At 40.7% G+C, this 26,242-nt stretch overlaps 2 protein-coding genes across 2 annotated transcripts in view; both read right to left on the reverse strand.

Annotated features, from left to right (window-relative positions):
• The window catches only part of ANXA7 (annexin A7), a 46,294-nt gene extending 39,411 nt beyond the window's left edge, over positions 1-6,883 (reverse strand). The window contains exon 1 of the mRNA XM_070752082.1: positions 6,601-6,883. The gene's annotated coding sequence lies outside the window, so the exon portion shown is untranslated. The remainder of the gene's footprint in view (positions 1-6,600) is intronic.
• Positions 6,884-11,317: 4,434 nt separating this feature from the next.
• EIF3F (eukaryotic translation initiation factor 3 subunit F) lies at positions 11,318-25,639 on the reverse strand. Its single transcript, XM_070752107.1, has 8 exons — positions 25,289-25,639; positions 24,020-24,090; positions 21,766-21,845; positions 20,105-20,242; positions 19,622-19,713; positions 15,772-15,908; positions 15,515-15,628; positions 11,318-11,581 (listed from the first exon to the last, which is right to left on the reverse strand). Exons 1-8 carry the CDS (start codon positions 25,566-25,568, stop codon positions 11,501-11,503), a joined length of 993 nt encoding a protein of 330 aa, XP_070608208.1. The 5' UTR covers positions 25,569-25,639; the 3' UTR covers positions 11,318-11,500.
• Between the last annotated feature and the right edge of the window lie 603 nt (positions 25,640-26,242).

Genomic DNA, 26,242 nt, shown 5'->3' on the forward strand with positions numbered 1-26,242 from the left:
AATTTTGCTCGCGTCGTGGCTCGTAACTTGGAATACTCGCATGTGGAGCAGCTCGTATCTAGAGGTACTACTGTATTATAAATGAATCATACATGCCCAACAACAGGTTGCTCACAAAATGTTCACTGAGTATCCAAACAGATAAAAATATAAAGCCCACATTTCTAAGCAATGGGAAGTACTTTCAGATACCGAAATTGTAAAGTAAACAAGAGCCATGCAAAACATTTCAAAGATGTTGGTGCTCTGTAATGTATAGTAAAAAAACCAACCCATCTCTCTTGAAATTATAAATGCATTTGGGTCTCTTGGAGAGCCACACAATTATTCTAAGGGCTATCCCCAACTGTCTCTGTATACATGTGGAAACACTACTTAACTGGAAACACCAGCAAAAGTGCTGGTGTTTCATTTTGGATATACAGTGTTCCCTCGATTTTCGCGAGTTCGAACTTCGCGAAACGGCTATACCACGGTTTTTCAAAAATATTAATTAAAAAATACTTTGCTGTTTTTTTCCCTTTACCACGGTTTTTCCCGCCTGATGACGTCATACATCATCGCCAAACTTTTGTCCGCCTTTAATAAATTTTTTTTTAATAAACTTAAATAAATAAACATGGTGAGTAATAATCTAAATGGTTGCTAAGGGAATGAGAAATTGCAGTTTAGGGGTTTAAAGTGTTAAGGGAAGGCTTGTGATACTGTTCATAGCCAAAAATAGTGTATTTACTTCCGCATCTCTACTTCGCGGAAATTTGACTTTCGCGGGCGGTCTCGGAACGCATCCCCCGCAAAAATCGAGGGCACACTGTACACACATATGTACAGCAGCGGTGAAATCCACTTACCTTCCCTACCGGCTCATAAATTTTCCCAAAAATAACACTGGGTCTTACTCTCATTGGGGCAGCAAAATATACACTAGGGCTTATTTTGGGGGGGCGTGGAGTTCTTATTTCCCCCCCCCCCCATGTATGGGAAGCCTTTGTCTGATTGCTTGCGGAAGGGCAGGAGGCCATGTGGTGTGCTAATACTGCCACCGCAAGACAGGAGGTGGAGCTGCCCATGTGTCCTGTACAGTGTTCCCTCGATTTCCGCGGGGGATGCGTTCCGAGACCGCCCGCGAAAGTCAAATTTCCGCAAAGTAGAGATGCGGAAGTAAATACACTATTTTTGGCTATGAACAGTATCACAAGCCATCCCTTAACACCTTAAACCCCTAAATTACAATTTCCCATTCCCTTAACAACCATTTAGATTGTTACTCACCATGTTTATTTATTAAATTTTATTTAAAAAATATTTATTAAAGGCAGACAAAAGTTTGGCGATGACATATGATGTCATCAGGCAGGAAAAACCATGGTATAGGGAAAAAACAGCGAAGTATTTTTTTAATTAATATTTTTTGAAAACCATGGTATAGACTTTTCGCAAAGTTCGAACCCGCGAAAATCGAGGGAACACTGTACTAACTTATCTCAGGGTCCCCACAGCCAGATCACCCACATCCCAGCATATGCCTCACCTTGTGGCAGCTCCATCCCCCAGGATCTTGCATGGCCACAGCTGCAGCCATGTGAGGTAGGTGGTGGTGTTGCCTCATGCACTCCGCACTGGCTTACCTCAAGAACCCTGCAGCCATGCCATCCATGCCCTAACACCTGCACCACACAGGCCCAGCACATTGTTCAGCCTATTGCTCCGTTGTAGCCACAAGCAAGCAGAAGAAGTAGGCCGGCAGCTACATGGGCTTCTTTTGCACGTGGTTACTGGTGCTGCCACTGCGAGACAAGTATTGAGGCATGGATGGTCTGACTGCGGGGGGGCCTGAGGTAAGCTGGTGCAGGAAATATGGGCAAGCTCCACTCCCCCCTCCGCCTTGCCTTGAGGCCGCAACACTGCGAGTAACCAGATAAAATGGGTGTGCAGCCAGTTGCGCAGGCTCTTAAGAAGGGCTTATTTGGGGGGTAGGACTTATATTAGCTTTAACATGGTTAATGGTTCAGAGAAGAAATATTTACAATTTAAATATACAGTGATACCTCGTCTTACAAACGCCTCATCATACAAACTTTTCGAGATACAAACCCGGGGTTTAAGATTTTTTTGCCTCTTCTTACAAACTATTTTCACCTTACAAACCTACCGCTGCTGCTGGGATGCCCCACCTCCGGACTTCCGTTGCCAGCGAAGCACTCGTTTTTGTGCTGCTGGGATTCCCTTGAGGCTCCCCTCCATGGGAAACCCCACCTCCGGACTTCCGTGTTTTTGCGATGCTGCAGGGGAATCCCAGCATCGAAAAAATGAGCGCTTCGCTGGCAACGAAAGTCTGAAGGTAGGGTTTCCCAGCGAAGGGAGCATCAGTGAAATTGCAGCATCACAAAAACACAAAAAAAGTCCTTGAAACCCCACCTCCGGACCTCTGTGTTTTTGCTTCGGGCACTTCGGCTGGCAAAGGGGGTGAATTTTGGGCTTGCACGCATTAATCGCTTTTCCATTGATTCCTATGGGAAACATTGTTTCGTCTTACAAACTTTTCACCTTAAGAACCTCATCCTGGAACCAATTAAGTTTGTAAGACAAGGTATCACTGTATTCATAAAACATGAAAATTCATAAAACATAGGCATTTTCCTATTGCATGTTAGGAAATTTCATCCTGTTTTAGCTTATAAATCTTTATTTTTAAATTATCTGACCATAATGGTAAGAACACTGCAAAGTAAAATGAGAATGCAAACTTTTATCGCCACATGTAAAATGGAAAGAGACACTCTCTAAACCACAAGCTGAAAGAGAGAAGTCCTGAAGGATTAGTCAACTAAAGCTTCTACTGACATTTATTGTTTGGCAGAGAAAAAGGCACACCCAGGAGGGAGGGAGGGAAGGAAGGAAGGAGAGTGAGATAGGTTTCATTTGTCAAATTTAAATGGCTACACATCTCACAATAATAATGCTTAACACAATGATTACATTCGTGCAATGTGTAACGCTTAGTTAAGGTCAGGTTTGGCTAGCTATTGTGAAGCTTAGTGAGTTCTACAGAGATAGCTCCATGAATTAGTTTAAAAATGCTAATAAAATATATCTTATAGCCTAGTTGGTTTAGTTGCTGGTTATAAATTTTATTTTTTACATTATCTTATGTTGGACTACATTTGAAAATATCCTATGAAAATAACCTAATTCAGTAACCAGGTAAATATATCAAGTGAATGCAGCTTTGTTGTGTTGATTAACGGCCAAAGAACTACTTTTCAACAGCCACTAAATAATTCTTTTGTACTGTGGAATTAGCTAAAGTAAAAAAAAAGATCTCATCCTTTACAAACAGTGTTGCATAATATCTCTCCAGAAACAGACTGGTTAAACACCATATTTGACCGAAGTAAAACTTAAATAGCTTTAAATAGATTTCCAAAACATTTGAAAGAGTCTGCCTTAGTTTAAAATTTTCAGCATAGAATAAAGTACTGTAATAACTGTAATAATTATAAAAGGACAAATGTATGTTAATGCTTTGAAAGCATGCATGGTCTTTCTTCTTTTCAGATTAAAAAAGAGGTAGAAGTTCACACAGTCCTATAGAGCATGGGACTCCAACCTTAGCAACTTTAAGACTTGTGGTCTTTATCTCCCAGTACTTTAGAGGGAACAAAAGCTGCCCGTTCACATTCTGCAGTTAAAGCAGGCAGAGCACCAGCAATCTCCTGTTGGTTGACACTGGATAGGAGAGATCCTTGGAAAGCTAGTTCGACTTCTTGTATCCTTCGCATTTATTTTATTGTATTTTTATCATTGTTGTAAGCCGCCCTGAGTCCTTCAGGATTGAGCAGCATAGAAGTCAAACAAACAAACAAACAAACAAACAAGTACTGGCTCCTGTAGAAAAGGAAGGTAACCCATCATTTGGGGCTACCTGGTTTCTATCTGGTTCCCCAATCAACCCATGGTTCTTCCGCCCCGACATGATAACCCTCACAATATCTATCTCTTCTGGCTGAGAATATACTAGTTTGTTGGTCTCCTTTGGTTGCTCAGTGCTGCTTTCTCACTCACATACTAGTTGGGTTGATGGAAAGAAGCAGGGATACAGTAGCCAGAAAATGAAAATTGACGAAAATTGTAAGGAGTGTGGGTATATCTGGAAGTGCCATTTGACTGGCTTAGGAAGAAACCCAATGGAGTTTTTTAGCCTAATCACAGTCACAGTTTTAAGCAGCTGAGTATAGTAGAGACTTGCCTGTGACATCTTGCTTCCTTGGTTTTAAGATTGATTGATTGATTGGTTTGTTTGTTTGTTTGTTTGTTTGTTTATTGGATTTGTATGCCGCCCCTTTCCGTGGACTCGGGGCAGCTAACAACAATGATAAAAACAGCATGTAACAATTCAATACTAAAACAACTAAAAACACTTATTATAAAACCAAACATACATACAGACATACCATCCATAAATTGTAGAGGCCTAGGGGGAAAGAATATCTCAGTTCCCCCATGCCTGACAGCAGAGGTGGGTTTTAAAGAGCTTACAAAAGGCAAGGAGGGTGGGGGCAAGTCTAATCTCTGGGGGGAGTTGGTTCCAGAGGGCCGGGGCCGCCACAGAGAAGGCTCTTCCCCTGGGTCCCGCCAAGCGACATTGTTTAGTTGACGGGACTCGGAGAAGGCCCACTCTGTTTTTCTTAAGTTTCCTTACGTTTTCCTTCCTTCTCCTTCCAACCTTTACCTCCTATGCATGGTTTTGATACTTGGCCCTCAGAAAGAGCTGAGAGGGGGAAGCTTTTGCCTCATGCAGCCTGCAAAGGAGGGGTTAAACTAAAAGATTATGAACAATTTCAATTCTGGCTTCTAATCAGAAATAAATTTAACCTTTTTTTGACTCCATCTGCAGGTGCACAGAATGGGCACATTAATGAAATATTATACATAAAAGATTAGCTAATCCTGTCAGGCCTCCTCAATCTTCTTCTATCAGCAAAATCCCCCTGAAAAAGGTTTGTATTATCAGCATTAGTTCTCCAACAATATATTTTAAGTAAATTAACAGGAAAGGCCACTACATCCATACTACTTCCAAGAGCCAGCATAACTGGAGAGGTATACCATGCAAACCTTTGTGATGTAAAATTATATGCCAGCTATCCCAGTGGTACAAATGTCTTAAGAAAAGGTTGGACAATCTGTGACTTGCCGCAGAGAAGCAGGGTTTTTCAGCAACTCTGCTTAAGAAAAGGGCAATGGTTTCCCTCCCCACTGTGGTGCTGAAAAATTGAACTGAAAAAGTTCTTGGATGAAAAAATAACCTCAAGGGGGTGGGGGAGTCACTCCAGTCGTCTTTTGAAAAAGCACTTTCTGGGACAACCATGATCTGGATGATGTACCTCCTGGACCTTATTTAACCCTTTAAATATGTTAAAGGGTTAAATAAGGTCCAGGAGGGAAGTGTTTTTAATAGGAAAGTGAACACAAGAACAAGGAGACACAATCTGAAGTTAGTTGAGGGAAAGATCAAAAGCAACATGAGAAAATATTATTTTACTGAAAGAGTAGTAGATACTTGGAACAAACTACCAGCAGACGTGGTAGATAAATCCACAGTAACTGAATTTAAACATGCCTGGGATAAACATATATCCATCCTAAGATAAAATACAGAAAATAGTATAAGAGCAGACTAGATGGACCATGAGGTCTTTTTCTGCCGTCAGACTTCTATGTTTCTATGTAGAATCTCCATAGATATTTGTATTTCCCAGAACAGCTGGAAATCAAATTCCCGGAACAGCTGGAAATCAAATTCCCGGAACAGCTGGAAATCAAATTCCCGGAAGTCAGGAAATTTATTTCCTTGTGTGGAAATTTATCTCCCTTAATTCCATTTGCACTTTATGTAAATAAAGATGTACACTTTATTTATGAAATTTATTTGGCACCCATCTCATAGCCAACGCCTTTAGGGAAATAAATTACCGTACTCTAGTTGTTAGTAAACAAGGCTAGAGCAGCTACACAAACCATGAATAGAAGGACTTCAGGCATTAGCTGTCAGCACCACAGGTCAAATTAAGGAGGAAGATTAAACACAGAGAAGATTGTCCTGAGGAGTATTTTAATTTTAGCATGCTATCATTAATTTGCTCATTATACAACGAGCCGCTAGAGAGAAGCGGCAAACTCAGGAGTACCAAAAAAAAAAAAAAGAGGCCTTAAATCGTTTTCACCTCTGCACTGAAAGAACTTGCGCATAATTTTCGGCGCTTTTATTCCACATTTTTCCGGTTCATGAATGACCTCTATTTACAAAATGAAAGTTTGCTTCATTAATTGAAGGGGAGAGAGCGGAGTGGGTTAGCTGGTTAGAGCCGGAGACGCGAGCCCCTCTGACGGGGACCTCCCCCCCCCCCACCTCCATAAAACGCCATTCAAAGAAAAAGAAAGCAAAGCTCCGGAAAACTAGAGGCAGGCACACGCCCTGTGAGGGAAAGCTGGGAAAGGAGGGGGAGAAAGACCGTTCCTGTGAGGAAAAAGGCACTGCCTCTGCCGCCTCAGATAGAGCACTTCCCGGCTCGGCCTCCCTTGTACCCCGGCACTCGCCTGAAATGTGGCTAAGGAACTCGGCGTCCCCTCCGACCACCAACCGCTCCGTACGAAGAGCAAAATGGAGACGGGCGAGGCGAGCCTGTTCCGCCCTTTCCTGGTCCGAGGGCAGGAACGTTTTCGCCCCGCCTGCCTTCCGCCTTTCTTTGGGCAACGGGAGCCTCCGGAAGGCCGTACTTCGGCACCCGGCTGCGCATCCCTTGGCCGGCCTCACCCCGGCGCCGAAGCGGACACCAGGCTGCCGTGGAAAGACCGGCTGCACCTCACCAACGGACGCCGCTAACCCTAACCCTATGAGACTAGACTTTCAATCCTGGGCCTAGAAAGTTTAGAACTAAGACGCCTTAAACAAGATCTAAGTATTGCCCACAAGATCATATGCTGCAACATGCTGCCTGTCGGCGACTACTTCAACTTCAACCACAACAACACAAGAGCACACAACAGATTTGAACTTAATATTAACCGCTCCAAACTTGACTAAAAAATATTACTTCAGTAACCAAGTTGTCGAAGCGTGGAACTCATTACCGGACTCCATAGTGTCATCCCCAAACCCCCAACACTTTACCCTTAGATTATCTACGGTTGACCTATCCAGATTCCTAAGAGGTCAGTAAGGGGCGAGTATAAGTGCACTAGAGTGCCTTCCGTCTCTTGTCCTATTTCTCTCCTATATCTCCTATATCTTTCTTCTATTCCTATATCTCTTCTTCTATTCTTTCATTGATATTCTATTATTATACCTTATTTTCTGTTATTTCTTAGATATATTTTACTATGAGTATCTCCTCTATAACCTTCATCATGTATTTTACTATGTGTATATAGATATATACCCACTAAAACCCTCATTGTGTATTGGACATAATAAATAAATAAATAAATAAAATAAAATGCTGCTGCTTGAGTCTTCGTGGCTCCCTTGGAAGGACATCGAAGCCTCTTTTGGGAAAAATGCCTGTGCTGGATGGGGAGTCAACCCTGCGATAGAGGCCTTGCCTCCCGCATTCAGGAAAGGGGGCAAAAACGAAGGAGGCATAACTGCCAGCCCCCAATTTGACTTCTTGGTAGATCAAAACTTAGTTTTGCTCTAGCTTTAATAGGTATTAAATCGAGGAAACAGGATTTATCTATATTCATGTTTTTACAGGCGAAAATCCACTGAGATAAAAGCACGCTTGGCGGCACCCAAGAAGCCATCACTATAGATCTGCTACTTTGGTCAATGCTGTGCCATTACAATCTGATTCGGAGGTTCGGGTAGTCCTCAGTTTGCAACTAAAATTGAATCCAAAATTTATTTTGTCAAGTGAGAGGGTTAAACATTTTTTCATCTTTCTTGCCAGTTATTAAGTGAATCGCTGCAGTTATTAAATGGATCCGGCTTCCCCAATAATTTTGTTGGTCAGATCACAAAAGATGATCATATGACCCCAAGACAGTGTCTGAGTCACTTGCAAGTGGCTGAATTTTGATCGCATTGACCATGGATATGCTGCAATGGTCATGTTACTGTTTTCAGGGCCAAACTTCAAACAATGATTGAATGGATTGTTGTAAATTGAAATTGAGCTATACAAATATCTGCATGGGATCTTGATGAAATGTTTGTCATATTCATAATCTTATTTCTTTGTATAAATTCAGATTTTATCATCTTTGCATCTACAAACTCTGTAGTCTGTAGTATTTTAAAAAGCACAACTGAAAAAAACAGAATGAACAGCTTAGGTCCGCAAAAAAGATTAAGAATTTATGAATACAGAAGATGATTTTCTAAAAGAACAAGAAAAAAATCAATTTTGGCCATTATCCTGGAACTTTGTAGTAGCTGACTAACAACCTTTGCTTTAATATTTGATATACAAGGTGTGTACAATCTAGTGGCATAATCAAATTTGAAGAAATTATGCTGAACTTGTTTTTCTATTTTTCATTTCTTCCTTTACAATTGAAGATGGTTGTTAACGTATGAGCAGAGTAATCCTTGTTTACCAAGGTTGTGCACACACAAGATTGAGATTAGTTGTGAATAACTACTCAGCCACACACAGATATACAGTACTAACTTTACTTTGAGAAATGACATTCGGATAAAGTCTAAAAAGTCATACACATAATAAATCAGAATAACAATACAAATATTACCAAGTAGTCTTCCTTACCACTTGTCTTTGTCATAATCAACAAACAAAATATCAAGCATATGTACTTGGTAATATTTGGATATTCAATATTCAAGTTAGTATATCTGTGTGTGACTGAGTAGTTATTCACAACTAATCTTAATCTACCGGTAAATGTTTCTGTGTGTACACACCCTTGGTAAACAAGGATTACTCCACTCACACATTAACAATGGTAAATAAAGGAATATTTTTTTCTGTGTCAATCAGATTAAAACTTCTGCTACATTTAGATCATTTGGGGACCATGATACTGGCAATGTCACTTCCCAAGACCATCCAAGTTTCAATGATTGAGGCTGCATCATCTCTTCCATGTTGCTTAAAAGCTGAAATTCAGGCATCCCAAAGATGACACGTTAATTCAAGCAGAACTCTGCGGTGGCTAAAAAACACTATAGGCTTCTGCTTGAATGTTATTGGTAAGGTGCAATAAATAAATACTGTGTTGTCAATAGTTGATTTTAATAGACATCAAAAACCACATTTTCCCTAGTGCTTCCCTGGCTATATTATAAAATACTGTACTCTTTGTTTTCTACACATAATTTATCCTGAATAGAAACTAAGTATTAAAGATGTGATTTTTACAATGGTGACAAAAGTAGCTCAGTGCTAGTGCCAACTCAGATATTCTTAGTTGTGTTGGTCTAATTATTACTTCATCATTAGCCAGCTTCAGCAACATGACATTGATTTAGAAAACAACATGCACAGGGATATCTTTACGATTGAGAGACATAGAACTGTGTTTCTTCAGAATCTTCATCCATTAAGCAGCCCTAGATGACAGCTGATAGCAATAAGTACTGTATTTCCAAGCCATATCTGAAGAAATAAGCCATGGTGCGAAGACACAAAAAAATTCTGCAAGAAATGGTTTCAGACCTCCAACCCTCTACCTAAAGACTCAGCCATTGCACTGCTACAGCATTATCAATAGCTTAGGCCAGGAGCATTAAACTTGATTTCATTGAAGGCCGCATCAGGATTGTGGTTGACTTCGGGGGCGGGGGGCAGGAAGGGCATAGTTGGTCACAGCCAATTGAGTCAGTGTGGTCCAGCTCAATGTAGCTCGCATCAGGCACCTGTGATGGCCCAGGCGGAGGTTGGGGGATCATCTCCAATGGTGGAAAGCAAAATCAGGGCAAGCACCAAACCCTTGACCACCAAAGGCCACAGGGATGGCAATGCAGGCTGCCCAAAGCCCAGTCTGGCCCTCAAGATCCCAGGACCCCCCAGCCCAGCCCTGCCCCATTTCCCCGAGGGTCACCCAGCCGCATTTGCCTCCCAGAGGCTGCAGCACTTGGTCTCCTTGGCCAGGTTGCTCAGGATGTGTGCAGGAGGGCAAAGAGGTCAGAGGGAGGCCCACTCCCTCTCCTTGTAACCAAAGCATCCTCAGTGATAGGATGGATTAGATAGATAGATAGATAGATAGATAGATAGATAGATAGATAGATAGATAGATAGGTAGGTAGGTTAGGTGACAAGATGGCAAAAAACCAGCAGGGCTGCTGGTGGCCATCTCCCTCCCTCCTTTCCTTCCCATCTTCCTTCCTTCTCTTTATTCCTTCTCCCCCCACCCTTACTCCTCCTATTCCTACCCTTTTCCCTTCCTCCTTCCCTGCTTCTCATTCCCATATCCTTTCTTCCTCTGCTCTCAGGAAGGGATGAAGGGAGGGGGAAATATCAGCAGTGCCGCCGTTGGCTGTGGCTTTCCTATGCAGGGGTGGGGGCAGTCCCAGTGTAAGGGAAGTCTTGTGTGTGGCGAGGGCAGGCTGGCCAGTGGGGCATGGAGGCACTGGGGGCAGAGAAGGCATTGATCTACAACTTGTGGCAGCCAACTAGGCTGGAACATGGACAGCCTTAAATCTGACTCACGTGGCCACCCTGGAGCCAGCAAGGAACCACCCCACCCCCTGGTCATGCGCATAGGAGGCAGTGAGTGCTTGGGTCAGCCTGCAGGGCAAGATGGTCCTCAGGGATGCCAGGCCCAAAACCCGCCACCTGTACACACAACCAGGGAACTGGGGGGGGGGGGGGGGGCTCTCACTGGCTCCATTGTGGCCCCTTGGGTTTAAGGCTGACCACATTCCAACCCAGATAGCCAATACCAGATTATAGATCAGTGTCCAGTTGGTCTGGGTTAAGCCGAGGTGCTGCAAGCCAGTCCTTCGCTGTTTCCGGTGCTGCCCCATGGGCCAGAACTAACCACATTGTGGCTTATGGACCTTGAGTTTGATACCTTTGTCTTAGGCATAGAAGCAGGCCTTATTAAATTAAACAGACTGGTTTAGCATTCTATTCCCATAACAGTCAATTAAACTAAATCCTAAATGAACTTTGATAGAAGTTTGGAAGGACATTTTGAAAAGCTTATTATTTTTAACTAAATTATTCTTTCTTCCGCACTTGAAGCTGATAAATATTTTCCAAAACAAATTCAAATATATTTCCCTAGTAAAAATCAAGGATTCCTACAAATTTATAGAGCTATGTTAATAATACACAAACAAGACAGGAGCTTAGGAATTCCTTGATCATTTTTAATGATGATCGCCTTTCTGACCATACTTAGAAGAGGGCGGAAAAGTGATGAGGAAGATTAAAAAACAACAGTCAGTTCAGAAGGTCAAATCAATTACGGAGCCTGGACTGTGCAAAGAAGTTCCACTGTTTCTTTAGCTTTTTAATAGATGAGTAAGATTTCATTGCAGGTTTAAGATTTTTTCATTGAGTGCAATCTGTGACTGGGTGAGATTTGCCAAATAGGTTACCATCAGCAGGTCCTAAAGGAAGAAAAAAAAGAATATACAGTAGTTAGGAGTCCTTACATTATTCAACAGTGAAAATAATAATTAGAAACAAATCTGTAACTTTGTCCACTCATTCATACCAATAAACGAAAATATTTTTAAAGCTTGCGATTCCAGATGGGTATATATAATCCAGACTAAATTTAATGTAGATTTAATCTAGATTAAAGGCACTCTAGATTAGCATGGATGATGTAGATGAGGGAACGGAACGAGAACTCATCAAATTTGACATTAACCATAGATGACACTAAGATGGCAGGAACAGCCACACCCTAAAAAACAAGCTCAAGATCCATAAAGATCTTCAGACTTGAAAACTGGGTGTGAGCTAACAAAATGAAATTCAACATAGATAAAAGTAAGGTTTTACACTTAGGTAAGAAAAATCAACTGTATAGTGAAACTTGGCTTAATGTCAGCAACTGTGAGGGTTTTGAGTCCTAGTAGACAATTGCTTCAATAAGAGCTAATAGTATGTGGCAGCAGCCAAAAAGGCCAATGCAATTCTAGGCTGCACTAATGGAGGAATAGGAGCAACATCACATGAAATTCTAACATCGCTTTACAAATCCTTAGCAAGACCACACTTGGAATATTGCATCCAATTTTGGTCACAATACAAAAAATGTTGAGACTCTGTAAAAAGTATAGAGAAGAGCAACAAAAATAATCAGGGGACTGAAAGCTAAAATGTAAAATGTTACACCAACACTCCGCAGTCTACATTGGTTGCCAATCAGTTTCCGATCACAATTCAAAGTGTTGGTTATAACCTATAAAGCCCTTCATGGCACCGGACCAGATTATCTCAGGGACCGCCTTCTGCTGCACGAATCCCAGCGACCAGTTAGGTCCCACAGAGTGGATCTTCTCCGGGTCCTGTCAACTAAAGAATGTCGCTTGGCGGGACCCAGGGGAAGAGCCTTCTCTGTGGCAGCCCCGGCCCTCTGGAACCAACTCCCCCCAAAGATTAGAATTGCCCCCACCCTCCTTGCCTTTTGTAAGCTGCTTAAAACCCACCTCTGCCGTCAGGCATGGGGGAATTGAGACCTTCTTCCCCCTAGGCCTTTACAATTCTATGCATGGTATGTATGTATGTTTGGTTTTTTATATTAATGGGTTTTTAATTGTTTCTAGCATCAGACTACTATTGTACACTGCTTTATTGTTGCTGCTAGCCGCCCCGAGTTTCCGGAGAGGGGCGGCATACAAATCCAATCAATCAATCAATCAATCAATCAAATAAATAAATAAAAAGAAGTGTTACAGGAATTGGATATGTCTAGTCCAGGGGTAGGCAAAGTTGGCTCTTCTATGACATGTGGACTTCAACTCCCAGAATTCCTGAGCTAGCATGATTGGCTCAGGAATTCTGGGAGTTGAAGTCATAGAAGAGCCCACTTTGACTACCCCTGGTCCAGTCTAATAAAAACAGTGACTAGGCACACGATAGCATTGTTCCAATATTTGAGGGGCTCTGGCAAAGACAAGGGGGTCAATCTGTTTTCCAAAACACCTGAAGACAAGACAAAAAACAATGGTTGGAAATTAACCAAGGAGAGAAGGAAATTTCCTAATGGTGAGCGCAAATAACCAATGGAATAGCTTGTCTTCAGAAATTGTGAGTGTTCTATCACTGAAGACTTTCAAAAAGGGACTGGACAGCCATTTGTCTGAAAGTATGTATATTAAAAGGAAGTTAAAAGACGAGTATAGTGAATGTTGTTAATATAAATGATGATAATCTATCAAGATCAAGTGCAAATATAGAAGTACAGTATATATTACTTCCTACAGCAAGGGGAAAAGGTTAAATTGATTGCTTTATTCAAAGAAAGAACATGTCTAATTTTGTTTCCTATTTCTGAAACTACTTCTGGATTTTATTTATTTATTATTTATTAATCAGATTTCTATGCCGCCCCTCTCCGTAGACTCGGGGCGGCTAACAACAATAGTAATACAATGTAAACAAATTTAATATTTAAGTTAATTTTAAAAACCCCAATTTAAGAAACCAATCATACATACTGACATACCATGCATAAATTTTATAAGCCTAGGGGGAAGGGAAAGTCTCAATTCCCCATGCCTGACGACAGAGGTGGGTTTTAAGGAGCTTACGAAAGGCAAGGAGGGTGGGGGCAACTTTGATATCTGGGGGGGGAGTTGGTTCCAAAGGGTCGGGGCCGCCACAGAGAAGGCTCTTCCCCTGGGTCCCGCCAAACGACATTGTTTAGTTGATGGGACCCGGAGAAGGCTAATTCAATTTTGTGTTTAATATAGAAATAAATGAAATTTTGATTATGGTTTTGCTGATTAAATACATTCATTGTTATAGAAATGACTCGTATATATTACTCTGTAAAGGTAAAAAATTGAGGCTGTAATGTTATTATCTTCTACTGTGCTAAAAACAGTCAAAGGTCAACACCTATTTTTCTTCCCTCCCCCACTACACTCTCCTCTTCCATTTTTCCTCTCCCAATTTTCTATTTTCATTTTCCTTTATATTTTGTATTCTGATAAACTAATAAACATTTTGAACCATGTACATGGACAATATTTTCAAGCAGATTATTAACCATTAAATATTTTTATTTTATTTTTCAGTTTTTAAATGATTGTCCTGTGGAAGAGGGAACTAGATTTAGATTCATTATTAGAGCTGGAAGGGACCTTGTAGGTCATCTACTCCAGCACCCGGCTCTAGCAGGAGTTCCTATACCATTTGAGACAGATGGCACTCCAATATCTCCTTGAAAGTCTCAAGTGTTGGAGCTCTCACAACCTCCACTGGCAAGCTGTTCCACTGGTTGATTGCTCTCACAGTCAGATAGTTTCTCTGAACTATTCTCATATCAAATCTGTTGTGGTTAGCTCTGGCCCAGCTCCTGCCCCAAGGACTGTGGATGTGGGGGAGACATCCACATGCTGCAGGCCTGTTTTGCCCCCCGGTGGAATCTGCTGATGAAGGCTCCTCTGACCAAGAAGACATGAGTGACAGGGAGGAGGAGAGTGGGGCAGACAGCTCAGAAGGAGATCAATTATCTAGCTCCTCCTTGGATTCGGAACAAGAGTTAATGATACAGCCACGCATGCGGAGAGCGATGCATAGGCAGCAACAACTGAGAGATTATTATCAAAGAAAATGAGGCCACCTGTGGTTGGGTGGGGCTGTGGTAATTAGTGAGGCTGCTATAAATAGCAGCCTGTGGGTTTGGCCATTGTGGAGGATTATCTGATCCTTGTGTTTCTTGACTGCTTTACTGACTTTGACTTTTTGTGTGCTGATTTTTCCCCGCTTGAAACTAAACCAGAGCAAAGCGTGTTTCACTTTTTGAAAGAAGAAGGACTGTGAATTGCCTCACAGCTGCAAGATAAGTATCACAGAACTGATAAGGGACTTGTACAAATTACCAGTTTGTTTGGAGACGAGTGCTCTTTGCTATACCAAAAGAGGGCTTGGTTTAAGTGAATTTTCATTATAAAGAACATTGTTTTGAATTTTCAAATGTGTGTGTGTGTGAAATTTGTACCTGTGAATTTTTGGGAGGATTCTACCAGAGAGCCCGACAGAACAAAATCAAATCTTTATTACAGAAATAGACGGTCATAAATGTTCTTTGTTTCCTTGGATGGCAGGAAATGCAAATGCTCCCCAAAGAAGATATCAGAAAGACTTCTAAATTGTGTAATTTAAGAAATTACAGAAAAGCAACTTCTAAACTGTGTAATTTAAGAAATCACAGAAAAGTTTATGGTAATAATTAAAGATTACTCTACTGGAGATGTAATGCAGACTTGCATATTAACACTTATCACTAATTTGAACAACAATTTGCAACTCACCCATCCATACAACTTATTAGTACTTCTTACAAGTCTACTCCAAGGACTTACATTGATATTGCTATTCAGCATAGTCTCAAAATCGTCTGGCGAAATTTTGGGAACTTGGTTAACAAGATCCATCAGGAAGCGCCCAACAGTGTTGTCAGCAGCCACTTTTCCAGACTAGACAAAAAATACAGAGATATTATTTTTAAAATATTTTCATATATTGTACATCAACAGAAAAATGAACACACACACACAGAAAGAGAGAGAGGGTGAGGATTGATTCTTATTAACGCATATTTTGGCCACAGCACATTTACCAGCACATCTTCTGCATACTGTAATACTGTGCTCAGGGTATCCTGAATCTGAACAGAAGCTGTCCCCACTTGCTGAAGATCACTTGACAAACTAATCACTCGATTTGGGCTAAAACAGGTCTTCATGATGAGATCAACTGAGAACAGAGATAGAGAAGAGTCTGTTAAACATAGTTATGGTCACAAATACAGTGATACTTTGTCTTACAAACTTAATTGGTTCCGGGACGAGGTTCTTAAGGTGAAAAGTTTGTAAGACGAAACAATGTTTTCCATAGGAATCAATGGAAAAGTGATTAATGCGTGCAAGCCCAAAATTCACCCCTTTTGCCAGCCGAAGCGCCTAGTTTTGAGCTGCTAGGATTCCCCTGAGTCTCCCCTCCATGGGAAACCCCACCTCCGGACTTCCGTTGCCAGCGAAGCACCTGTTTTTGCATTGCTGGGATTCCCCTGCAGCATCACAAAAACACGGAAGTCCGGAGGTGGGGTTTCCCATAGAGGGGAGCCTCAGGGGAATCCCAGCAGCACAAAAACGGGTGCTTCGCTGGCAACGGAAGTCTGGAGGTGGGGCATCCCAGAGGCGGCGGTGGGTTTGTAAGGTGAAAATAGTTTGTAAGAAGAGGCAAAAAAATCTTAAACCCCGGGTTTGTATCTCGAAAAGTTTGTATGACGAGGCGTTTGTAAGACGAGGTATCACTGTACTACAGTAATAATTCAGAGAAGTAAACCATTAACTTTCTAATTACTGTAAAATAATCCACCCTTCAATGGCAACTCAATTATTCTTTAATCCTAGGTACTGCACTCTTAAAAAGGGCATTGACGATGAAATGACTGGAGACTGAATCTATAAAAGCACTAGATATATCTGATCTGGAACAAAGAAAACAGAGGAGGCTTGCTACTTATCCTCACTATCACTGCCAAATATTTTTTATCATAGGCATAGTGTGCCCTCACTAGAAATAGAATAGAATAGAATTTTTTATTGGCCAAGTATGATTGAACACACAAGGAATTTGTCTTTGGTGCATAAGCTCTCAGTGTAGATTAAAAAAAGATACATTTGTCAAGAATCATGAGGTACAACACTTAATGATTGTCATAGAGTACAAATAAACAATGGGGAAACAATAGTAAGAATAGTAAGCAACAAGTTACAGTCATACAATCATAAGTGGGAGGAGATGGGTGATAGGAACTAAAAGTAATAGTAAAGCAGCCTTAGTGAATAGTTTGACAGTGGTGAGGGAATTGTTTAGAAGTGATAGTATTAGGGGAAAAACTGTTCTTGTATCTAGTTGTTTTGGTATGCAATGGTCTAAAGCAGGGGTCCCCAAACTTTTTACACAAGGGGCCAGTTCACTGTCCCTCAGACTGTTGGAGGGCCGGACTATAAAAAAAACCCCTATGAACAAATCCCTATGCACACTGCACATCTTATTTAAAGTAAAAAACAAAATGGGAACAAATACAATGTTTAAAATAAAGAAGTAATTAAATAATTAAGTAATAAAGTAATTTAAACTTAAATCAACAAACTCCCTCCATTTCTCCTTCCTTCCCTCCCTCCATCCTTCCTCTCCATTTCTCTCTTCCCTCTTTCTTTTCTTCCTTCTCTCTCATTTGTTTCATTTTCTTCTCCCTCGTTTTCTCTCCATCATTTTCTCATTTTTCTCTTTTTTTTCTCTCTTTCTTTCCATCTATCCCCATCTTTCTCTCTTCCTCTCTATCTCTCCCTCTTTTTCTTTCTCTGTCCCTCTCTCTCTTTCTTTCTCTCACTCATTCTCTTTCTCTCTCCCTCTTTGTATCTCTCACTCTTTCTCTCTCCCCCACCCCTCTCTCTCCCTCCTATCATCCCTGCCCCTTGCCTCTGTACTGCCTCCTCGCTCAGCAGCAGACCACGGTGAGTTGACAGGAGATTCGGGAGCTTATTATATCCATTGATAAAATCTCATGGGCTGCCGCGGGCCTGATCAATTGCCTCAGCGGGCCGCATCCGGCCCCCGGGCCGTAGTTTGGGGACCACTAGTCTAAAGGCATAGACAATGGCATGCTTAGACACTTTGACCTCCATGGTGTTGATAGAAACCTTTAACAATATCTCAAAGCAAAACTTTATGCAAATGCTGAAATTGAAACAGTTGTACATGTACATGGCATCGGACCAGAATATCTCTGGGACCACCTTCTGCCGCACGAATCCCAGCGACCAGTTAGGTCCCACAGAGTTGGCCTTCTCCGGGTTCCGTCGACTAAACAATGTCGGCTGGCAAGACCCAGGGGAAGAATCTTCTCTGTGGCAGCCCCGACCCTATGGAACCAGCTCCCCCCAGAGATTAGGATTGCCCCCACCCTCCATGCCTTTCGTAAACTTCTTAAGACCCACCTCTGCCGTCAGGCATGGGGAAATTGAGACATCTTCCCCAGGCCTATATAATTTATGTATGGTATGTTTTTTAATTACGGGTTTTTTAGTTTTTAAATATAAGATTTGTATTTTACATTGTGTTCACTACTGCTGTGAGCCGCCCCGCGTCTACAGAGAGGGGCGGCATACAAACTTAATAAATAATAATAATAATAATAATAATACTTCTTAAATGCCCTATTAATCATTCTCAGAGTACAGAGCTAATCACTCTTCTAATCGTAAATTATTCAGTCTGGTTTCAATGGGTAATTGTGCACATCCTATTAAATGACCCGTAATGTCATCTGAAAAATGGCCAAATTCTATGCTGTAGTAATAGTTTGTTACCTAATAGAGTTTGTGTGCCCTATTTCTATTGCAAACAGAACTTTTATACTGGATTTTAATTTTGATTGCTTTGGTCTTGGTCTCTAGATAAACTAAAACAATATAATAAAGTGGATGCTCTATGGTAGTTCATTATAGGGATATGCAAAGTTCAATCATTTGGAAATTTTCCTGTTGTTTCCCTCTTCAAAATGCTATAGAGTGGTGAAAAAAAGAGAGGAATGGTCTGCAAAAGGCCTTTTCTGTCTGAAGGTAGGGTTATATATGACACCTCAGCACAATCAAAGTAGGCATATTTTGAATTTTTCACACTTTGGGTCCAAAATGTTTTCTATGTCTAGCCACTCACTAGGTTTCACTTTTTGGCTATACTAATCGTCAGGACAAAAGCAGTAGCACTATATCCTATCAATAAGCAAAAACTTCACAAGAGAAGGATTTAGGGGTAGTGATTTCTGACAGTCTCAAAATGGGTGAGCAGTGTGGTCGGCCGGTAGGAAAAGCAAGTAGGATGCTTGGCTGCATAGCTAGAGGTATAACAAGCAGGAAGAGGGAGATTGTGATCCCCTTATATAGAGCACTGGTGAGACCACATTTGGAATCCTGTGTTCAGTTCTGGAGACCTCACCTACAAAAAGATATTGACAAAATTGAACGGGTCCAAAGACAGACTACAAGAATGGTGGAAGGTCTTAAGCATAAAACGTATCAGGAAAGACTTCATGAACTCAATCTGTATAGTCTGGAGGACAGAAGGAAAAGGGGGGACATGATCGAAACATTTAAATATGTTAAAGGGTTAAATAAGGTTCAGGAGGGAAGTGTTTTTAATAGGAAAGTGAACACAAGAACAAGGGGACACAAGGCAACGTGAGAAAATATTATTTTACTGAAAGAGTAGTAGATCCTTGGAACAAACTTCCAGCAGACGTGGTTGGTAAATCCACAGTAACTGAATTTAAACATGCCTGGGATAAACATATATCCATTGTAAGATAAAATACAGGAAATAGTATAAGGGCAGACTAGATGGACCATGAGGTCTTTTTCTGCCGTCAGTCTTCTATGTTTCTATAATATAACGCTTACCTCCTATCCGCTCTGTATCATAGTAGGCATACTTCACAGTAAGAGGAGTAAACATTACCCCCATAGTCTTACCAGGAACTCCCATTGTAGTACTAAAAGAGAGACAATTTTTCTTAGCATGTACAGTATATTCCAAATAAGGTTTGATACATAAGAGTTGATTTCAACTCTTATTAGAATACTGATTCTGAAAAACACACAGTAGTGAGAATATATATATATGCCCTACAGGTACATAACAGCCAAAACAATTTTAAGAATGTCATAGGAGAAAAAGCATCAACACAGGAGCTTCTCAAAACTTTAGAATCTCAACTTATTCTTTTAATGTTATTTTTGCAACTTGATATCCATCTAAGCTGTTCTGCTGTATGGTTAAAAAATAGTATGGAATAGGATTCACACTGTTATGGACTATAAAACTTTATGTTTTTATCTTTGTTTCTTTCAAGCAAAATGCAGGTGAATTGTTTTTGCAAGTACCTGATATATGCCTTAATGCTCATACGTCCATTTTGTAAACTGGTGTCCACAGTTAAGTGAATTGGATTGTGAGCTTCCCGACTGTAATATTCATGGATTAAAACAGAGTGTTCTGTGATGTCATGTCCAGTTGCATACCTGCAAAAATAAAATCAGCTTAAGACAATACAGTGGTACCTCGGTTCTCGAACGCTTTGGTTCTCGTACATTTCAGATACCGAACAAAATTTTCAGCAAAAATTTGCTTCGGTATCTGAACAAAAATTCAGATACCGAACAGCCACAGAAAATTTTGTTTATTATCCAAAACGTTATCGCTGGGGGCGGCTGCAATCCCAGCAGCTTCAGGAGGCTGAGGAGCTCTATAAGCGCTCCAAGCTGCAGGAAGGGTGGGGGCGGCTGCAATCCCGGCAGCTTCGGGGTCTCAGCAGTTGCTGCCGCTCCGGCGGCTTCCCTTCATCACGTGACATTCCCGGCGCTGTTGCTACTCGAAGGGAAGCCGCCGCCGTTGCCGCCGCCAGGAAGGAGAAAGTTGGTTCAGCTGCTTACAGGTAATAAGATGAAACACTGAGGAAAGGAGCCCCCCCGAAGCTTCCGGGATTGCAGCCGCCCCCACCCTTCCTGCAGCTTGGAGCGCTTATAGAGCTCCTCAGCCCCCTGAAGCTGCCGGGATTGCAGCCGCCCCCGACGGTAACATTTATCCCATAGGAAATAAAGAAAATAGATTTAATTGGTTCCCAGCGAGTCAAAAGGGGCTGGGAACCAATTAAATCCATTTCCATTATTTCCTATGGGATAAATTAATTCGGTACTCGACCAAATCGGTTCTCGACCACACTTCTGGAACGAATTGTGGTCGAGAACCGAGGTACCACTGTATTTGCACAGTGAATACATTAATTTAACACAGGAGATTTAGAAGTTGTTATGTTGGTGTTTTTTCTATCTCCCATGGAGGGGATGGGAGAATGTTAAGGGATTTTTACATTGTGGAATTTTAATACCATATTATAAGCTATGTGCGAGTTAAGATGCTATATAAATACTGTATATTAAATAGAATTCTTTATTGGCCAAGTGTGATTAAATAAAGGTTATACTCCACATCAGAATGTTTATGTCTGAAGCAGAAAAAAATGCTGGATAGCAGCTATTTAAAACAACACTTTTCAAATTTGCAATGTTAAAAATATAATAGAAAAGAAAATACACAAGTTCGTGCTATCTGCTGGAGATTGTCTTACAGATTCTGAGAATCTACCATCTCAAATAGTTTTTGACACTGTTTTAGATCAGTTAGAATCTTGTGTGATTATACAGTTTTATCCCCAGATACTCCAAGGATTAAATTGGCTCTATTACTAACAACAGGTAACATGATCAAAGCAATATGTACTACAAAGGTTCAGTGAATATGGAAAACATATCATCAACTTTAAGAAGCAAACAATACACCCTATTAAAAATAGTCAAACTATTTCCCAAAATTCTATAACAATGGAAGAGTATTGTTCCCAAGACCACAGTTGGTTTTTGTTATCAAGAGAAAGTTGACGTAATAGTTTAAAGAACTGTTGTTATTTTATGGCACTCTATTAATTAAAGATCATCCTTTCTTACGAGAAGTTGGATATACAATTTTTGGTAGAATGAAGACTTACCATCCCAGAATAATTTCACTAGGAGACACTTTCTTGTGCAATTCATACATATTCTTGGCAAATTCCATGTCCACAGCAACCTGAAAGTTAATAAAATTCAAGATGCTGCAATAATGACATTAATTCACTGACAGCCAGAGGACCTTTCCAAACCTAAGAATAAACTCACCACTGAGTGTGGAAAGCATGTTTTGATTGATAACTTAACTCTAATACAAAAATAAACAAAAAAATATCAGTTTGTCTACCTGAATTTCTTTATAAAAGATACTTATGTGGCTTTATGTATATAGGATTTAAAAATTCATTTTTTTCATTTTGAACAAAGTACCTTATAAAGAAAAGTACCTCCCAGGGTCCATTATAATATCAATAAACAAATAACTGCTGTTCATTCCATTTGATTAAATGGGAAAATTGATTACTCTTAATCAATTTTCCCATTTAATCAAATCTCCCTTCCCCCAATGTTTTTTTTTAACGTAAGTGTATAACTACTTCCTATACTCTATGTTCAGTGGAAGAAGCAAACTCACAAAATGAATACATAAGATTTAGCATACAGTATAGGAAAATCATTGCATGTACAGGTAGTCCTTGCCCTATAATATTAGGACCAGAATTTCCACTGTAACTCATTCAGTCAAATCAGATCAATATTATGACAATTTACCTTCATTAAGCGCCCTGAGTTCTTTTGGAGAAGGGTGGCTTATAAATCTAAGTAATTAAATTAAATTAAATTAAATGTGCAGTTATTAAGTTCTTCGGTTCTAAGATTTTTGCTGAAACTAGCAAAACCAGTCACAGATTGTGATCACATGACTGCAGGGCACTGCAATTGGTCACAAATGCAAGCAGTTGCTAAATGGCCAAATTTCGAGCACATGAATATGGGTGTGGTGCAATGGTTACAGCTGTGAGGTGGGCTGGCTGGCAAAACCAGGGGCTGACAGACTGATCATAAGTGAGAGGACTAGATATTTTTACACATCATCGTAAGTTCAAATGGCTGTAAGTTGAGATTTCCTGTACAAAATATAGTGTCAGGCCTGTTTCAGCTTGGATATTCAAGAAAGAAAGACCCTCAACCTCATTTGTAGTAAAAAGTATTATTTTACTTAAGCCAAGTCGTTATAGCATACCAACGCCAACTCTGAGAATTTCTCGCATAATCCTGGTAATTTTCCTTTCTCCCAGACCTTCTCCCCATTGGTGAGGTCCAATTAGGTGTTTTGGTAATAGTACCTATTTTGGCACCTCTTTGAATGAATATTTCCAGTCGCTGAATCGCCCTCTGGTTCCTGTCCTCACCCCTCCCTAACTTCCCCTCTCCCCACAGTAGAGGGGATGTGCATAACTGCACTAGCTATCATCACTATCATTCTATTTTTATTTTCTTATTCTTGTTCTCATTTTTGACAAATTACAATAAATAAATAAATATTTTTATGGTGGACTGCCATTAAAGCAAAACGAAACGGGGCTGAAGTGGTTTGATGACAGATGTAACACATAGATCCAAAGCTTGTCTATACTTTAATAATATATAATATCAAGCAAGCTGATAAATTAGTGATGAAAATACAATATCAGTGCCACAGGCTGATAGCTTCCATGCCACGCTGCATTGAGGCAGTAACTGTACAGAGTACATATGCATGTTTATACTTTTGAGAGGTCTAATATTGTTCTATGTACAGTCCTTGTTTTATTAACTGCATGTAATATTCTAATTTTCCGAGATGGTGGATTTGGGATTTTCATGAGCTATATCCCATAAATATCACAATTATTACAAATCACGGCTTGAACTATCTTGCTTTGTAATGAGTCGCTCTCATATATTATGTTTCACTTTTTAAGTTGCATTACTGAAATAAATGAACTTTTGCACAACACTGTATTCTAATTTTTCAAGTTTCACTTGTATATCTCAAATAATTCTAGTATATGCCCCCTTGCACAGTGGGCCTTTGAGATTAAAAATTTATTCTATTAAAATGTATCACACCTAAGCATGCGCATTACAATTTAGGATATCCGCTTCTAGCTATAATAATAAGAAAAGTGTCAATTGTACTAGTTTACCAGTTGGAAAGGGGAGAAAGGTCTGATTTTAGGTTTCTGAAATGTAAGTATTACAGAACCCTTAAAAATTTCTCTAATTTTTCTGCCTTCCTAAAAGAATCTTCTTACAGGCATTTAAGCTAATGGCAAAGCTAACATCATTATCAAAGTAATACACACTCACCTCATCTTCTGATTCATTATGAGGTACAGAGAAGCAGTTGGTGACCTCAACAGAATGTTTGTCAACTGTGCCTACAAGATTAAAGAAAGAAATATTTTCCTAAGAAAAATTATTCCCAAGCAAAGGTCTAGGAAAATCCAAGTAAAAACGTGCAACTGAAGAAAACATTAAATTTATATATGCTGAGAAATACAGTAAAGTGCAACTTGAACCCCTTCAAGTTCAACCCCCTTACAATCTGCAGAAGTGTGTTTATTTTTATTTTTTATTTATTCTTTGTCCAATACACAATACATATAGAAGAGAATAGACATTGAGTATAATATGTAAAATAGAAGAGAAAATATATGAGAGGAATAAAATAGATATGATATATGAGATAAAGGAAAGACAATTGGACAGGGGACGTTAGGCACACCAGTGCACTTATGTACACATGTGTTAAACCTATGGGTGAAATCTGACAAGAATGAAAACAAGGCTGTTTGCTCTCAGCAAGATACAAAAAGAATGCATTTCAGCAACTATATTCTGCAATTCAACTATCTTCTAAGAAAGCTCTTCATACTTATGAACTTTTAGATGCTGTAGCTAAGAAATTTGCATGTAAATAAACATGCAAGAGCATAGTTGCAAATCAAAGAAGCATTTTGGTTTCATTTTACTTCTTTAAATTTAACATATTGTTCCTATTCAGGAAACTAATGCATATCGGGGCTAGATTTAAATGAATGAATAAAAATGAATGGAACAATGACATTCAGGTCTAGCATTTTATGTAGGAATAGGAGGAGTATAAGGCATCAACTTAACGCAATGCTGACATATATTTCATTTTTTGTATTTTTATCTCTTATGTTTTTATTGAAATGTGTTTGAAGAGAATGAATTGCCCCAAATCCTCCAGCCAAGTTCTCCTGCCTAAAGCTGGACTAGAACTTGGTTGGTCTGGTGCCTTAGCCATTACGCTAAACTGGCTCAAACTTAAAACATATTTATTTTTTATTCATTTAATACACCCGTGGTCCAGAATCTCATTCAGCTTCCAAAGCCTGCTCCACCCAGCACCTATGAAATGGGCAAGCCTAATGCCTGGGATGGATAAAAGGCCGGCCTTCCCACCACCCTCGTGTCAGGACCTCGGCGCGGGATAGCCAGCAATTTGACGCTGGGTTGCCTCCTCAAAACACCTGGGAGTGCCAAGAGAGCAGCTAGTGGACCTTCCGGTTCAGCCGCCTCCTCCTCAGCGAAGCGCGCGGCGGTCCTTACCGAGCAACGTGCCGATAACGCGGGCCGCCCCCTCATTGCGCCTCTCAAAGCTGTCCACGATAGAGGCCAGCACCACCGGGTGGAGCCGGACCGCCCGACCGCCGGGGAAAGGCGCCGCTAGCGCGGGAGGAGGAGGCGGAGGTGGCGCTGGAGCCGCCGCGGCCGGAAGAGTAAGGTTGGCCGGCGTAGCAGTTGTCGAGGGGGAAGAAGCGACTGGAGGCGGCGGAGACTGGATTACGACGCTCGCTAAAACGCCGGGCACCCCGACTGCGGCCGCCATTTTGCGGAGAAAGGAAGCGCGAGCAACTCTCAGGCGGTGACTGATCGCGGACAACCCACCTCCCCCCCAAAGCAGCTTGCTAATAGGCTGCTCCTGCTACTTTTCTACGGGCACGTTAGCCAATCAGGGGCGAGTTCCGTGAAAAATAAACTCCGATTTTTACAAAAATCGTTTCGTGAAAGCCGCGTCTGCACCTTTCATTTCAACAATTTCATTTTAGTCCGTAGCTCCCGTTTTTGGTCAATGTGGCTGACGGAATAAGTTATCCACGAATATTGTTATAGTGTAAAAGCTGAAGCGAAAAAAGTTTATATTCAATAGTTAATGTGTTTCTCAGTCTTTGCAACTTTAACCTGTGTGGACTTCAAATTCCAAGAATACCTCGGGCAAAATGTTGGCTGAGGAATTCTGGAAGTTGCACATCTGCACATCTTTGTTACCGAAGCTGACAAACACCGAATTAAATTACACTCAATCTTAAAAGACTATGACAATTTGATATTATATCTCCTGGATCTTCAAACTTGGCCACTTTAAGACTTGTGGACCTCAACTCCCAGAATTCTCCAGCATAGCATAGCGGGCTAGAGAATTCTGGGAGTTGAAGTCCATAAGTCTTAAAGTGGCCAAGTTTGAAGACCTACCCCCCCCCCCCCCAAAGAATGAAATGTTTT

Source organism: Erythrolamprus reginae, chromosome 5 (genome assembly GCF_031021105.1).
Source record: "Erythrolamprus reginae isolate rEryReg1 chromosome 5, rEryReg1.hap1, whole genome shotgun sequence".
NCBI classification, from domain to species: Eukaryota; Metazoa; Chordata; class Lepidosauria; order Squamata; family Dipsadidae; genus Erythrolamprus; species Erythrolamprus reginae.

Excerpts from the sequence above, each read along its gene's own strand:
- EIF3F (XM_070752107.1), bottom strand. The coding sequence starts at position 25,568 with ATGGCGGCCGCAGTCGGGGTGCCCGGCGTTTTAGCGAGCGTCGTAATC. Across the intron at positions 24,091-25,288 it reads CGTTATCGGCACGTTGCTCG|GCACAGTTGACAAACATTCT; the intron begins GTAAGGACCGCC and ends TTAATCTTGTAG. Across the intron at positions 11,582-15,514 it reads TGCTGAATAGCAATATCAAT|GACCTGCTGATGGTAACCTA; the intron begins GTAAGTCCTTGG and ends TTCTTCCTTTAG.